General features: G+C 40.6%; 1 protein-coding gene across 2 annotated transcripts in view; it reads right to left on the minus strand.

Annotated features, from left to right (window-relative positions):
- The window catches only part of TOM1L1 (target of myb1 (chicken)-like 1), a 61567-nt gene that overhangs the window by 1920 nt on the left and 42137 nt on the right, over window positions 1-17510 (minus strand). Inside the window, exons 9-15 of one of the 2 annotated variants that reach the window (XM_010837487.1) lie at window positions 14604-14664; window positions 14153-14270; window positions 12575-12671; window positions 5917-5994; window positions 5358-5409; window positions 3638-3743; window positions 2962-3043 (exon numbers count right to left, since the gene is read on the minus strand). In XM_010837487.1, the coding sequence (XP_010835789.1) occupies window positions 2962-3043; window positions 3638-3743; window positions 5358-5409; window positions 5917-5994; window positions 12575-12671; window positions 14153-14270; window positions 14604-14664 (594 nt within the window). The remainder of the gene's footprint in view (window positions 1-2961; window positions 3044-3637; window positions 3744-5357; window positions 5410-5916; window positions 5995-12574; window positions 12672-14152; window positions 14271-14603; window positions 14665-17510) is intronic. The other variant, XM_010837488.1, reaches the window with a different exon arrangement.

Genomic DNA, 17510 nt, shown 5'->3' on the forward strand with positions numbered 1-17510 from the left:
ATCTCTGACACCCCTCCTCTCGGTTGGAAAAACCTAATATCTTAACAAATTAAATGTCTACGTGGAAACCTGATGTTACCATCACCAAATCTTCAAATCTGTTTTCATCTGCACCATCATCTACTTTTATGATCCTATCTATTAACCCCTGGTTTCTTGAACACTTCACTCAGTCTCCCTCCCTGAATCTTCAACCTCTCATTCTCTACTAAATCTTACCCCTCAGGATTCACAGATGTTCCAGCATTTCCCATTTTACAAAATAATACAGTCCTTTATCTGATGTCTACTTAATTGCGTCAGTAATACTCTAGCTGCCAGACCACTTTCCCTAAGTCCTTCGTGTTTAAGTTTCTTTGTAAGCTGCCTGTGCACCATCTACTTCATCCCTTTTTAATGCACTGAGATTTGCCTCTGTCCCTGTCAACTTCTACTGAATCACTCAAGATTATCTGTCACTTAGTCCATTGTCTAGTGTTGAGTCCTTGTCTGTCTTCAGCGACGTTCATCGCATTTGTGCACTCCCTTCTTTTTGTTTCCAAACTGCGATTTCCACATCTGGGGATAGGTTCCGTGTTGTTCTCTTTGTTCCTGACTTTTCCATTTCTCTCCCCAGTGCCTGCAACAGATTCCCAAACTTGTCACTACACTAAAAACTGCAGGTCTTAATTTGAATGTCACTTCTCAGGCTTTCTCTAACCCCCAATTAGTTTTTTCTGTTATATATTGTCAAGTCAATATCTTTCATACTATTAACACAAACTGCAAATACATGTTTGCCTGCTGATTTAATTTCTGCCTCCTTATCAGATTTGCCCTCCATTAGGTTCAACGTTATAAATTAGGCACCAATCATCTTCCCTTGTACACAGTCAATTTTCAGTCATATGTCAAATGAGTGAATTGTGTATGTATATGTATGTATATTCATAAGTACTATAATCTATGTTCTGCTGGAGTAGAAATTCTTAACCTGGGGTTCATGGACAACCAGTGATGTGATAATCCCAGGACTTTTCATGTAAGATTTTATGCTTTCCTTAGGGAGAAGTTCCCTGGATCTCATGTAGCATTTAAAGAGATTGAGACACCCTACCACGCAGAAAGTAAGAACTCAGTGGCGGTGGTAGTTCTTCAGTCCTTAAGTCATGTCCGACCCTTTGTCACACCATGGACTGCAGCATGCCAGGCTTCCCTGTCCTCCAGTATCTTCCACAGTTTGCTCAAGTTCATATCCATTGAGTTGGTGATGCTATGTAACCATTTCATCCTCTCCTGCCTTCTTCTCCTCCTGTCCTCAATCTTTCCCAGCATCAGGGTCTTTTCCAGTGAGTTGGCTCTTTGCATCAGGTGGCTAAAGTTTTGGAGCTTCAGCTTCAGCATCAGTCCTTCCGATGAATATTCAGGGTTGATTTCCTTTAGAATTGACTGGTTTGATCTCCTTGCAGTCCAAAGGACTCTCAAAAGTCTTCTCCAGCACCACAATGTGAAAGCGTCACGAGCTTTCAAAGTGGTAGGGAGTCCCCAAACTTCACCTCTCCAGCTTCTTGCTATTTCTTACCTTTAACATCTCCTACACCACCACAACTATTTACAACTATCTCATAATTAACTAGATTGTAATAATCTGCTTCCTATTTGCTTGGAGAAACTGATTAAAAAAACATGCGTTCTTGAGACACCATACCTAGTTTAACTAGTTTCTAATTCCTTAAACCACTAACATATTCAGTGATACTTTATCAAGCAGAATGAAAGTTTCACAATCCTGTTAGGAAAAAATATTTAATGAACTCCTAAGCTTATTGTAATAAGCCTGGGACTGCATAGTGGCTGCCTGTTTAAGATGAGACAGGTTCTGCAGGCCTGCTTCATTCACTTACAAATCATTCCAAAACATCGCTACACTGAGGGTGTGAACCAGGGGGTCAGGGTCAAAAACTCAAATGCCTGCACATGTCAAGCACATCAGATGAAGGTATGTGGGGGCCTTGTGAACTGAGACAGTGCAGCCCCATACTATTGCTAGCGTGTAAAAATGCGGGCTTGGCACAGTTGTCATATCAACAACCATCCAGAGGTTCAGATAGTTAGTGAAATATCCCATCTTTTAACTTGGCAATTAATTTTTATGTGCATATTTAAAATTCACATAGGTCAAACAAAACACAGTTGCAGGCAAGATAAAGCCTGTAGGCTGCTAGTTTCTAAACAATCATTTCTATAAAAAAGCTTTAATCATTTTAAACAATTTTGGCGGTAACTTTCAGTTAGTCAAAATATATTAAAACTAATGAGCCTGTGTGCATGCTCAGTTGTGTCTGACTCTGTGACCCCACGGACTATAGCTCTCCAGGCACCTCTGTCCATGGAATTCTCCAGGCAAGAATACTGGAGTGGGTTGCCATTTCCTACTCCACTAATGAGGTTACCATCCCATAAATATTTATATACACTTGACCAATATGAAATCACAATACTGCTTTAAGGATTCCAAGTTAAAAAGTAATTTTTACATTAATAAGCACACTATTGTCATAGGTAGTGAAGATTAAAAACAAGTCCTTATGTAAGTTTTTTTCTGGCATTAGTCAAAGAACAACTAAAATATCCATCAACATGGTACTTAAGAGTCATCAATCAGTGAATACTGCCTGTCTCGAGCTGGAAAGAATCTGACTTTCTTCCAAGGCATCTATAAGGAAGACACTAATGCACATGATGGTTCTGCTTATTTCTTAGTGTGCAACCCCAGTGTTTTTATTTTTAAGTCACAAGGTCAAGAATGACAAGACCAACATTAAGAGCAACAGCCACCACAAAATCTCATAAATCACTTTTATGTAAGGTCATTGATTTCTGCTAAGGCCTAAACAAAGTTAATGTATAACCAAACCCTGTGAGCTGTGCTACCAAAGGGAACCAAGACAAAAAAATATAATCATTTTGTAAATGACTTACTCTGTGGTGACAGCAGGAGCTAAGGGATCAAACTCCATTACTTCACAGTAATTGGGTGGCTGGAGATCGTTCTTTGTCATCGCTGTAGGCAACAAAAAGAAACACACATTGTGCTCTCTGTCTGACTCTGACCTCACACAGAAGATCCTAAGGAACACCTGACAACCAGAAACAAGCACACTGGTGTCCCAGTGCTACTGCCCAGTACAAGTCTACAGACGCCCAGACTCGGACTAAAGGTTCATGCGCCTCAGCACTCAGAATATAGTGTTCAGTGCAACACAAGCATTTCCACAGTCTCCTCATGTCAGTCACGGGGCTTCCCTTGTGGCTCAGCGGTCAAGAATCCACTTGCCAATGCAGGAGATGTGCCTGGATCAGAAAGATCCCCAGAGAAGAGCATGGCAACCCACTCCAATATTCTTGCCTGGGAAATCCCCTGGACAGGAACCCAACAGTCCATGGGGTTGCAGAGTCAGATGTGACTTAGTGACAAATGACAACAACAGTCATAATGAAATCTGCCTTAAATTTACCTCATGTAACTTAAAAATACAAATGCACTCTATAATTTCTTCTCTCTGCATATCTGTCTTTAGTCACCAATAAATCTCTAGCAGACCCATCTATTCTCATAAGTTTCCTTATTTGGTGCAGATAATAAGGTCTTAAGTACCTGGATGATTGCTGGGCAGAGGTGGCAGTCTCTGGTTTGATGGTGTTGCTGGAACGGTCTGTAGGCTAACTGGCTGCAGTAATACTGAATTTGAATGTTCCAGAAACTGAAGAGAGCAAAGCACACGTTCAAATAAACATTCTAAGCTTTTATGATTTTGATTCCTAGCCTTCCAAGTGGCACTATCCCAAGAACTATATATTCTTAATCAGATAAGAATTACTAATGATTAACTATTATTTTAGTTTTTAAGGTAATATCCCCTTATAAAACCTACTGCTTTTCTGTCTGGTTTCATGCCCCCTGCACCTTAATTCCCATATAAAATGTAAACTAAAATATATTGCTTAAAACCCAAAAACCAGGAATGTATGGCTCACTCCAGAGTCTCCTGTCCCACACTGAATATAAAACCTTGGCCTCAAAGAGGCAAAACCATTAAGTACAAAAAAGCATATCTGTCAGACCTGGTCAAGAGAATGCCTCACCACTGGGGACATGGAGCAGAGCCCTGTGGGTCCTGTGATTATCTGAGGGGACATGGGTCATATGCTCTGAAGCAGGCAGAGCCGGTGCAGCTGAAGCAGAGTAAGGCAAGGGAGGGGGCCGGAAGTACAGCTGGAGAGGCAATGGGAGAGGTCAGAGCGGCTTCTCAGGCTTTTATCGAGTAAAGTGGAGTCAGAAAACCACAGGTGGCTTTAGAGCGAATGAGTAACATAAACTTTATTTTTAGGAAAGATTTGTTCTGGTTTCTGTTTGGAGAACAGATTGTACGATGGGGTGGGGGTGGAGAGGGAGGCGGAGGCTGGAACAGCAGCCCTGTGGGAAGCCACTGCGGTCCCCATCTGATGTAGCTTGCACTGGGACGTGAAGGGGAGGTGGGAAGAAGTGGCTGCATGACAGATATATTTTGAAAGCAAAGGTAAAACGGTAAAGGCCAAGCACAGCTTCCCAAGGTTTTTGACCTGAACAACAGAAACAGTGGCCATTTACAGAATGGGGAAGACGGCCGAAACAGCAAATCGGGAGCTGAGGCTGAAAGCAAGCAAGGGGAGATGTGAAGTGGAAGGTGGAAATGTGAGCTCTGCACGTGGGGAAGGGGTATGGACTGGAAACAGCTTGTAAGTGCTCAGAGTCTGAATGGTATTTCTTGATACGAGACCAAAGACCAGAGAGGAAAGAATGTGGGCAGAGAAATCTGAGGCCTGACTCCCGGGGTCTCCAACACTGAGAGGCTGGTAGAGGAGAAGAGGTCAGCAAAGGGATGCAGAAGAGAGCAGCGGGAGAGCCTGAAGGGCGCAGTGTCGGAAAGCACGCGTGCAGACGGGAGGAGGTGACGGGTCTCAGCTGCTGCTGATCAGGCAGGATGAGCGCTGAGCACTGCAGGACTAGTCAGTCATCGGGAGGTCTCTGGTGACCTTGACAAGAGCTCAGCCCGTGAGGCGGCTGAGAGGAGAACTTGCCTGAAGTCCGTCACATGATGGGAGCAAAGAGAGCACAGATAGCAAATAGAAACAGTTCCAGGGGAATTCTGTTCCTTTACTGTCTTTCTAATGGAAGTGAGACCAAAGAGGCAACAAGGAAAAGCCCTAACAAGGGCTTCATTAACACCTTATGAAGAAATTTTGCGCAGAACGTGAGAATTAAGGACTGGGAGCTCCATTTTAGCATGATAATCTGCTCCCTGGGGGCACTGCCCGGGAAGTCCTTCATTACTTACACTCTCGTATGTATGACTTGAGGCGAAGTTTTGGCTGGTCCTTTGGGCAAACCTAGGATAGTGTGATAATAGAGCATGATTACCCTACAGTGAGAACACAGTGCAAAAAGATGACCTTCCTGGTCAAAAAGCAATACCCACAATGCACCTTCAGACTGCACAGAAGTATTAATTGTATAGAACAACTGCCAGTGGTGTTGGTGCCCACCAGGTCATAATGCCCAAATGCCAAAGAGAATGAGGACAAAGCACTGGTGCTGGGCAGCAGCAGCCTGAGACCTGGAGCGCACTCTATCGGTCACAGCAGAGCCTTCAGTCTCCGCATGAGAGCAGCTACTTCTAAAGGATGAAAGGCAAGGCAGAGTAGAGGTTAGGATGCAGGGACAGTTTGCAGTTGGGAGTAAACACATTTGCCCTGTCTCTTTCACCAAATGCAACTATAAAATCTGGATAGAAGGCATGGGGCAAATATCTGAGAACTGCAAGGTAAATACTGATTACAGGCTAATTGGGAAAGAAGACTAGAATTGGAGTATCAATGAATTGTTGGTGAACTTACCATGTTCTGCCCCTCTGGGTATTTCCAAACTGGCATGCAGTGCAGCCTAAAGCCCACCTGGACATCGAGGACACACAGCTCCAGGAGAAGACGCTCATTCTCACTCAAGGAGCAGGAAGGGAAACCCCAGTGCCCAGAGTGTGCAGGGCAAGCCTCATCCCTTTCTTCCTCTTCCTTCTCTCACTCGAATCCCCGGGCAATCCCAAGGCGGCCGCAGTGACAGCAGAGGCAACGGGGACCGACAGGGGCTTAAACCTCTGAGAGGCAACTTCCACTCTAAGAGGGGAACTGTGATCATCCCAAGAGGATGAGGCAAAACCTTGTTTCTTTTACCCTTTCTGTCCTGCCGTTTGGTCCCCAATACAAGCGTAGTCAAGGAAATGCATGACACAGTAAACCTGTAGCTTTTTGACTGGAGAGACCAAAAAGGGAATCCCAGGAAAGCAAAGAATCAGGGAAATCACAAAGACAGAGGAATTCAGGACAATGACTTCAAAGTTGTTTATGAAATCCTGGGCTTACACCTTGATCTATGCATCCATGGCTGATCCCAATCAATGCCAAGTGAAAGTGAAAGTGAAGTCGCTCAGTCGTGTCCGACTCTGCGACCCCATGGACTGTAGCCTACCAGGCTCCTCCATCCATGGGATCTTTCAGGCAAGAATACTGGAGTGGGTTAAGGATGTTGAGAAATGAACACACAGCCTGCTGTCCAGACCTTACGGTGACAAATGGGTGGCACGCATGTGGGACGCATCTCAGTAACACTCAACGGCTTTGAAAATGTAACTGACATCAGAACGAAAGCACACAGAAGGCAGGCTGAAACTGCAGCATAAACGTCACTGGGTTGTCTGCCTGCTAAAATCAAAGTACCAACATTCAACACAGGACTTAGATAAGACCCAGTGTTTCATATCATTAAAAATGCTCAAGATACAACCCCAAATCACTACGCATATGACGAACTGAGAAAATTTAAACTTTTAAGAGAAAAGACAGCAGTGCTTGATACCTATGAATAGAGGACACAAATGATTAAATTATCTCACAATTTTAAAGCAGCTTTTTATACAAATGCTTCAACAAGAAACTGTGAACACTGGAAAAAAAAAAAAACATTCAATAGAAGTTCTCAGCAAAGAAACACAAGATAATAAAGAAGAGTCAAATGGTAATTTTAGAATTAAAAAATACAATTAACTAAAATTTTAAAAAATACAGAATGAGCATGAGCTAAACAGCAAAATGGAGATGACAGAGGAAATCGAGTGAGAAAAGCCATGAACAGAACCCTATGGGTCTATGAGACGGCAACAGTCCAATGGGGTCATCCAAAGTCCCAGAGGGGGAGTGAAGTATGTAGTGCTGAAAAGCATATTTGAAGAAATAAAGGCTGAAAACTTCACAAATTTGGTGACAGAAAAATCCACAGATTCAAGAAGTTCAGTGTAATAAGCTGAATGGAGGTGCCCAAAGAGTTATGTCCTTGTCCTAATTTCTGGAATCTGTGACTGTCAGGTTATTTGGAAAAAGAGTCTTTGCAGATATAATTAAGGATACTGAGATGATGTTTGAGTGTGCACTAAATCCAACGATATATGACCCTAAAATAGAAAAATGGGGATCTGGGGAGGGACTTGAGAAACTCTGGGGAGAAGGCAATGTGAAGATGGAGAAAGAAAGCAAAGTGTGTGGCCACGAGACAGAAGTAAAGGAGTGCCCACGCTCCCCAGAAGAATCACTTCTCCCCCCAGAGTCCTGGGAGGAGACGCCTTGCTTCCTTTCAGACCTCTAGTCTCCAGAACTCTAAGAAGGTGAGTTCCATTACCCAGTTTCTGGTAATGTTTTTGTGATAGCCACAGGAAACAAATACACTCAGCAGAACAAAGACAGCCATACTTAGACATATCATAATCAAACTGTTTAAATAGAAAAAAATAAAAGTTCTTGAAAGCACAGATAGAAAGAAGTAACACGGAGTCAACACAGAACAAGAATTTGAATGAATGTTAGATTTCTCATTAGAAGCCATTTAGGCCAGAAGACACTGGAGCAGTGTTTAAAAACTGCTAGAAGAAAAGAACCGTCAGCCCAGAACCTTATATCCAATAAGAGTATCCTTCAGGAACAAAACTGAAAATGAAATACTCACATAAAATATACTAAGAAACCTTCACTGCCATCAGATCTTCTCTAAATTAATAATGCAAAAAGAAATTCTTCAGAGACAAGAGAAACTGTACCAGAGGAAAATGAAAGGACAGCAACCAAGAATGGTAAATATTAGGTAAATATGACAGACTATTCTACTCTTCCTGAGTCTTTAAAATTTATTTAAGGGCTGCAAGTAAAAACTGTATTATGAAAAAATTGTAAAATAATTTTTCATTGGTAGTGGTTTTTTAACATATATATGCATAATATATACGATAACTATCATATAAAGGGGAGAGCTGTATAAAATTTCTATATTTCACTTCAAATGGGAAAATACTGGTTTTAAATACACTAAAAAAATTGCAGTTCCTAGAGCAACCAGTCCTCCCCTCCCCATATATAAACTGTACAAAAATATAGTATCATAATAAAATGGATATCAAAAACATCCAAAGAGCCCAAAGTATGAAGGAAAGAGGAAACAGAAAAAACAAAACACAACCAAAAAAACAGCAAAGGAAACAAACAGAAAAGCGAATCACACAACAGTGGTCCTAATCCAGACATATTAAATATCAACAGTCTAAGCATACCAATTAAAGACAGATATTATGAGAGTATATAAAAACGTATGACCCAACCATAAGTTATCTGCAAGACACTCACTTCAAATAGTTAAAAGTAAAAAGTTAGATATACCATACAAATATAATCAAAAGAAAGTTAGAGTGGCTTTGATTACAATCAAAGTAAACATCAAGGTAAAGACAATTACAAAGGATAAAGAGGGACATTACATAATGATAAAAAGAGTCAATTCTCCAAGAAGACAACAATCCTGAATGCAAATGCACTGAAAGAGCTTCAAAATACACGAAGCAAACAATTTTACATAACCTTTCCAGAAATATCACATACCATATGACTATTCAGACCCTATTGTCAAAAAGACCAACTGTAATGACAGAACAGACTGGTGGCTGCTGAGGCTTGGGGGTGGGGGGTGACTATAAGGGACTAGCATAAGGGAGTTTTTTTGGATAATGAACTATTCCATATTCAGAGTGTGGGGATGGTTACATGCATCTATATATATGTTAGAAAAAACACAGAGCTCTGCAGCAAACAAAAAAAGGGTCAATTTTACCATATGGAAATTGTAAAAATAAAATTAGAGTGAAAAGAAAAAAAAAGAGAGAGAGCAGGTATTGAAATCAGATTCACTTGAATTTGAATCCTCCTTCTGCACTAGTTGGACAACCTTTTGTTTGGCAAGCTGATATTTCTCAGTCTTGGTTTCCTCACCAGTACAGTGAGTACTGGGGGTACCTACCTCAGAGCACTTCAAGGAGCACTAGATTAAGGAACCAGAGAGCATGTCTTATTCTTAGCCTGCTGCCCGATACTAAGTAGGCTATAAATATGACTTTATCCTATCATCATCACTGCTTTTCAGGAATCTGGTCCATTATGAGAAATTCCATCACTCATTTGTTGTGTGATAAATTGTACTGCAAACAAAAGAGGGGTGGGAAAACCTTAAGACTGCCAGATATTTTGACAGCTGATTGTGCCTCTTATAATCTTTGGGCTTCCCAAGTGGCTCAGATGGTAAAGAATCTGCCTGCAATGTGGGAGAACCAGGTTCAATCCCTGGGTCAGGAAGACCCTCTGAGGAAGGGCATGGCAACCCACTCCAGTATTCTTGCCTGGAGAATTCCATGGACAGGGGAGCCTGGCAGGCTACAGTCCATGGAGTTGCAAAGAGTTGGTCATGACTAAGCAACTTTCACTTTTTTCTACAAGTAATCTTTCGCACCTGATTCAACTCAGATTGATGCCTTAGGGAACTTTAGTGCTTCAATTTCCAACACTATAAAAAACCAGACTAGTGATAGTATCATTCAGGTAAGTTTTCAAAAATTAGAAAAAATATGTTCAAAAGACATTGTCTAGAAAACAAAACAGATGTCACCCATTATCTTTCACTCCAGTGAATTCTAAGAACTACTATAATTATTTTGATATCTGGATCTTGGGTAGACAATCAAAATAAAGTTTCTAATGATCAGCTGATCACTGTTTTATGGTTCCCCAGAAACTCTTTTTAAAACTAAAGATTCCTGCTATTGAATCAGAGTTTCTGGGGTCTAGCCCTTTTACTTTTTAATAGTCACTCAAGTGATTTTTATGCACCTTGAAGTATGAGATCCATGATACCAAGCAGCTAGTAGCTAGGATTTGATCTTTGTGTGGTTTTATACATTTTTTTTTGTAATGGGATTTCATTTATATGGTCAATCTTTCCTAACAAGATTTTCAGGATAAAGGAAAATAGAATCAGCTACTTCAGACAACATGATTTACTAAGCAACTTCACTGGAGTTCTGCCTACAACATTTCAACAATTACTTGCACCACAGAAGTCAATACCAGAAGGTGTCAAGTTAAGGTACCTACCCAACCTTATCGTTTGGAGGTTCAAACGACAGCACGTGAATCTTTCCTTTCTCTCTTCTCCCCTTACACACTTTTTCCCCTCTTTTTCTCCCTAGTTTGATTCTCCTTTCTCTTCTCCTCCCTCTGCACCTCTTTTTAACCAGAAAAGTGACTGAAAAAAATCTAAGTCCAATGACATAAAAATACAGCCAAGATATGCTGTTGTATGAAAAACAAAAGAAAGTTTTGAAACAGTACATACAGTTTGCTGCCCTTCATTTAATAAAGGAGAAAAATAATTCATATTCCTATTTACATAAAGACCCTTTGGAAGGATAAATAAGAAACTAACAGAGGGGTTCCCTGGGTGGAAGCAGGTATGACCCAAGGGTAGGAACAGGCAGGATAGGAGTGGGGTAAGATCGAGTATTGTCCTTGTACATCTTTTAATACTGCTTTGATATCTGAAACATGGAGGTGTATTGCCTATTACCTGAAATACATATATTTAAAAGGGAAAAAAAGAATATAGGCCTTGACGGAAGGCAAATCTAACTTCTGCTTATTTTTTTTTGCTATTTATCTACTCCATCCTGCCTCTTCTTAACCTTAGGTTAAGGTTTTTCAGTCACTTTTCTATACTTTGTTTAGGTTCCTCTGCATTTTTCTTATATTTCTTTATGCAAAGAGAGGCAAATATTAGCATATATTATTTCCCACTTTCTTACACAAATGCAAGAGAGTATATGCACAGTGCTTTGCAGCTTTACTTACTTAATAATAAATACACTGGTGATTGTCCCTCACGTAAGGGCCTACTTTTCTTCCCCAGCAGCATAATACAGTGTGTAGATGTTTACTTAATTATTCCCCAAACTGAAGGGTATTTGAGTTGTTTCCAATTATCTATTGCACAAATGTTGTCAAGAACAACTGACTTTATTTTGCATAAGTGAGCATAAATACCTAGAAGTGAGACTGCAAGTCCAAAGGTATGTTTATAATTTTACATACATTTATAATTTTAACAGAAATTGCCATGTGCCCCCTAACAAGAACCGCACAGTTTTGTTATAGTATTTGTCTCTCCACAGTCAACAAAGCACGTTAACAAACATGCAGACTTATGCCAATCTGTGAGGTTAAAAAACAGTCTTATTGCGTTTTAACTTATACTTCTGTAACTGTAAGTAAGGCTGAGCATCACTGAGCAAAAATATGTCTTTAGGCCCATTTGTATTTCTTTTTTGGTAAACTATCAGTTCACCAGACCTGCTAGTTAATTAGTATATGAACTTGGGTAAGTTCTATTCCCTAAATCTCAGGCTTTTTTCCTATAAAATGGGAATAATGATAACAGCACTGATTCAAGAACTATTGCAAAGATTAAATGAAATAAAAACAGCTCAGCAAAGTGTCTCCCACATAGCGAGTGCTCTGCAATCTGTGTGGCCATTTCTGTTCCCCTCACTGTCAATACAGTTTTCCTACCTCCCGTTACCACTATAAAAAAAACAGAGAAACAGGATTTATTGAATGCTTATTATGTACAGAGTGCTATCCTAGGAGGTACATGTAGCATTTCACAGAATCTTTTGAAGAATCCTAGAGAGGATTCTTGGAAGAAAAATGAAGGCTCATGCTGGATAAGTTTCTCATTCAAGGTCGCACAGCTACTAAGAAATAGTACTGAAAGTCTAAATCAGTTATGTCAGATCCCTAGCGAAAATGAATGTGTTAGTTGCTCAGTCATGTCTGACTCTTCTCAACCCCATGGACTGTAGTCTGCCAGGCTTCTCTGTCCATGGAATTCTCCAGGCAAGAATACTGGAGTGCGTTACCATGCCCTCCTCCAGGGGATCTTCCTCACCCAGGGATTGAACCTGGGTCTCCTGCATCGCAGGTGGATTCTTTACCATCTGAGCCACCAGGAGCAGTACTGAAATTCTGTATCAGTTATGTCAGATTCCCAAGTACTCCACCTTTTCTATTATGCCATGTTTTCTTAAATATGAGGAATGAGATTGAATTAGTTCTGGAGTATTACTAACATACTTACAGGGGTGTTTCTGTATTTTCCAAGGCTAGCAGATCCACCTGTGTATTAAGACTGGGTTTGAAGTTGTTTGGTACAACTGGTCTCAGAGAGCTGAAATCTAGAACACAAAATGTACTTGTTCAGCTTTAAAACATTCTGTCCATCAGTTCTGTTGGATTTTCCATTGCCACCATCAAATGAAAGAGATTGAGATTAGTTTTATCACCATAAAATCATGGTATCTCCTCAAACAAAAATTAAAAAACATTTATGGCAACTGGAGAGAGAGAAATTCCCTGTCATAAAAAGAGGATGCTGTGAAGGTAACAATTATTATATTGGGTTTTCTAAAATCCCAGGCTGACTCAGAATGGAAGGGATTTTATGTCTTTTCCTGTGAAGCACAAAAGTAAAAAGTGTGGTATACAAAGTTCTACTCTCACCTCTCCAAACTCTTAAGTTTCCATAATCATGAGATACCCCATAGAGAATAATTATTTCTCCCCCTCTGAAAACACTGATAAAAACTTGAAAACTCTTCAATATAATAGATTCCAAACATCCCACTGGTCTAAGCAAGCAGCCAACATTTTAGAAATGGAGGAAGGGAGGAATTTATAAGAAAACCACAAATTGAATAATACTGAATATTTTGATTCTAAAAAAATCTTGCTAACATAAATGGCAAACAAACTCATTTTAACTTGGCAGAAAATTCTGGATTTCAGGATTTTTCATTATGTTTGGTGGTAGTTTAGTCACTAAGTTGTGTCCAACTCTTGCGAACCCATGGACTGAAGCCCGCCAGGCTCCTCTGTCCATGGGATCCTCCAGGCAAGAATACTGGAGTGGGTTGCCATTTCCTTCTCCAGGGGATATTTCCATTCCAGGGATCGAACCCAGGTCTCCTGCGTTGCAGGCAGATTCTTTACCAACTGAGCTACGAGGGAAGCCCCCATTTTACTTTGTAATTTACCAAAACTCTTTGGGAAGGATAATAGGAAGTAACAAATAAATTAGACAAATAGCTAACTCTAAGCCTACAGTGCAACATCATCCTTTACTTTCACAAAAACCCATTAATGCAACTCACTTAGTAGGAAAGTCTCAAGAGTTGGGTGGCTAAGAAGTAACAGAACTGGACTGGTGCATTTCAACTTGGACTTCTCTGACTCAAAAGTCTGTGATTTATCCTCTACATTTCACCTCATGAGGCCTCATAACTCCTGATTTTCTCTATCTGTATCAAATATTCCCTTACCTGATGCTGTAGTATGGCAGAGAAACCCAAAGATAATAGTGAATGGGTTCAGAGTACGTGTAAATGTTGGCCATGGAGTTGAACAAGCTCTGTAAGCAGGCCAGGTGAATTCCAAGCCAGTGGGATGGGTTTCAAGGACCTCCTTCCCTAGACACATCCCATTCCTGTACTGGGTAGACCTAACCACTGGCGAAGAAGTAATTACATCTCCTGATACAGTTCTCTGATACTCAAATTGACTTCAGTCCTTCTCAAGTTGCATTTAATCAAGAAACCAAGGAGAACTGTTTCACATTAAGCTCTTCTGCTGGTCTGAAAAGACCCACGTGCTTATTTACTTAAGTCTGAAAGCTGAGCATTCAGGGTGCTGACTTCTCCCAGGGTGGTCCTAGGCGTTGGAAGGCTGGGACTCAGGTCAAGGAGATCTGAGGATGGGGCAGAAGGTTCACTGGTAGTCTGAAAACAAAACAATCAAAAACACAATTTAGAAAAAACTGCATAAGGCAGTTTATCATGGCCTTCTCCCCAGAGACTTTCCTTTGGAAAAAGGAAGATCTTATTTTGGAGGTATCCTCGGAGAGAATTCTCCATTCCATTGGCAACACTAGGAGTAATCCCATCTCACCACTAACATGGCTTCCCTGCTTAATTAGAGAATCTTCTTATGAGCTCTTATCAATAACTCAATAAGTCATTAAGGCAAAGACTTGTTTTAGGTAAGCTTTGCACCTTACCATGCAATTTGTAAAATTTTCCATTGTTTATTTTATAACATTTCTATTTACTTACATTGCCATCTTCCCTCTGGCTCTTATTTTGCTCTAAAATCCTTTGTTGGTTTCGAGTAAACCTGTTTGAATTAACAAAATGCAAGTATTTAAAAGAAAACATGTGAAAATGCTGTAATATTTAACAAATTATTAATATGCAAATATTCACCAACTTCATCCATAATCAATTCCCAATAAAGTACTTTAATAACTTTTTCCCAGTTCTATGAGAAAATGGACAAATATTATAAACACTAATAATTCAATCACCAAATTTTATGGTCTCTATTAACATTATGTATTTCCTTGTACTATTTTTTTTTCTGTAAGTTAATCTATTTTAAACTTTATTGAAATTATATTTACATAATTCAGTATCATAATTCCCATTATGTTGACATCATTTTTCTAGTTATTCAGAAATACAACGTTTAGTTGTTGTATATTTTGCCTTATGAATATATCAGAAAGTGAAAGTGAAGTCACTCAATCGTGTCCAACTCTTTGTGACCCCATAGACTGTAGCCTACCTTAGACTGTAGCCTACAGGCTTCTCCATCCATGGGATTTTCCAGGCAAGAGTACCAGAGTGGGTTGCCATTTCCTTCTCCAGGGGATCTTCCCAACCCAGGGATCAAACCTGGGTCTCCTGCATTGCAGGCAGATGCTTTACCCTCTGAGCCACCAGGGAAGCCCATGAATATATCACATACTTAAAAATTCTCCTTATTCCCAAATATGCTTCCAATTTTGCCAAAATTGTCAAAAGTTACCATTCTACATAAAATTCACATACAGTTAACATATTTTCATTGTTTAATCTTCATTTTTATAATTTGCTTGGCATCCAAAAATATTGACCTTTTACAACTTTGTTTTAATTTTACACTGTTCCTACTTTACTGTGGGTAAAGAAGGAGCAGGGACACAAATCAATAAGAGAACAGGTTTGAAAGAATAGTGACGTTGAAGGCAGAAATCCAAAGTACAAGTGTTAGCTTTATTACTGAGGAGTTATAAGACCATACATTCGGCCTTCAGTTGTCCAACTACTCACAGAGAATAGTAGTGTTTGAGCCATTTCCTCAGAAAGCTATTTTAAACAGCAAAATATAGGAAGATAGATAATATATGGATGTGGACATGCTTTGCAAACTAAAAGCTGCTTTAGAAACACATAGTATTACTATTACGACACATCAGTTCCATGAACCTATACACTATAAAGTCTAAAAGCTTACTCTGAATTAGAATATGGCTTAGATTTCAGGATTTTCCCTGTTCTAACACACAGGCTCTTCTTCCATTTATTAATGGCACTGGCTTCTTATGTGCAAGGTATGACCAACCCTCACAAACCAAGCCTTGAGTAACAAATTTCTGTTTCCTTATTTGCACAACTATTCTCTGGATGTAACGAGTGGAAACTTTTGGAGATTCCGGAACAGGATGAGTGTATTTTGCCTGTGGGATGGATGTGAATCTTTAAGGAACAGAGGGCAGACGTTGGTAAGCAGAATCATCCCCCTACCAAGACATCCACATAGTAAATCAATGGAACAGTGAGTATGTCAGGTTAGAGGGCACATGGGCTGAAGGTTGCTAGTGAGCAGACTTTAACTGAGAGATTGTCCTGGACTGTTTAGATAAGCCCAGAGTAATCAGGAAGGCCCTTAAATGTGGACAGGGAGACAGAAGAAGGAAGCAAGAGGGATACAACGTGAGAAGGACCCAGCCAGACAATGCCGGCTTTGAAAACGGAGGAAAGAGGTCAGGAGCCAGGGAAAATGGCATCAACTGCGCGCTGCAGGGAAACGATTCTCCTCTAAAGCCTTCAAGAAGAAACAAAGTCCTGGTTCAAAGCTCATTCAGAAAAAGCTGTTCACAGAAGTAACCCACTCTCCTAGCATCAAGACCAAATAAATAAACATTCCTCCTCAGAGGAAGCTTTTTGTAAGTGGTCTTATGGTTTGCAATAATAGAATTCTTCAAAATGAAAACCAGGAGTCGGCACCCGACTGAAAACCGTATGGTCTTCCTTAGACATCTTCCTACTTAGAAAGATTTACACCGAAGCAAACGAAGGGTGAGGACCATGAGAAGCTGCTGAGGGAAAGCGAACATGGTCGCGGGGCTCACATCTGCCTCTGGGCGCCCCGGCACATCTGGGCAGAACGGCTGCTCGCTCTCACACTGAGACACAGGGAAACCTTGTTTCACAGCTGTGCATCTACTTCCCCGATTCTCTTGGTTCATTCATGATCAGCGGGGCAAAGTCCAGACCATAATTTAGAAGACTCAGTGGGACAAGAAGAGGAGGAGGACAAGAAATTAACAAATTAACGAGCTAGCACCGGCTAGCTGCTTTCATCTACATTATCACATTTAATTCTCAAAAACAAACACAGTAAACAAAACCTTTCCAAACAGTAGTAGAATTCCCTTTAATAAACAGGGGAAAACCCAAGTCTTAAAAAGTCAAGCAATTGGTCCTGAATGAACAGCAGAGTTTGAAGCCGGGCCTGTTTACCTCTTTCCCTTAGTCACACGGGTCCCCTTCTCCATCAGCTGGTGGAAGACAGGGCCACTAACTCCAGAAAGCTCAGCAAATAAGGTTCCCCTAAGGGTGTCTTGAAATGTCACTTTGAGGAAAACCTCTGGAATTCAGTGTGTAGGGGCCACATAAGGGAAAACTGTCCTACCCAAATGCCAGTACAGTCCCTATTCCAAACAAAGATCTAGAAGCAGTTTGGGGATCTTTAGAGGACCAGGAAGGCCTAGGGATAGGTTTGCAAAGAGCCTAGGAGACTTGCCTGAAGCTGTGTTTGTATTCAGCACTCTACACGAAGACTGAGGAGAAAGCCACCTCAGTCAAAGCAGCTGCCCTGCCTGCCCCTCCCTGGGGATGGGTCCTGGCACGGCCCGC

Source organism: Bison bison, unplaced genomic scaffold (assembly GCF_000754665.1).
Source record: "Bison bison bison isolate TAMUID 2011002044 unplaced genomic scaffold, Bison_UMD1.0 scf7180017864075, whole genome shotgun sequence".
Lineage (NCBI taxonomy): Eukaryota > Metazoa > Chordata > Mammalia > Artiodactyla > Bovidae > Bison > Bison bison.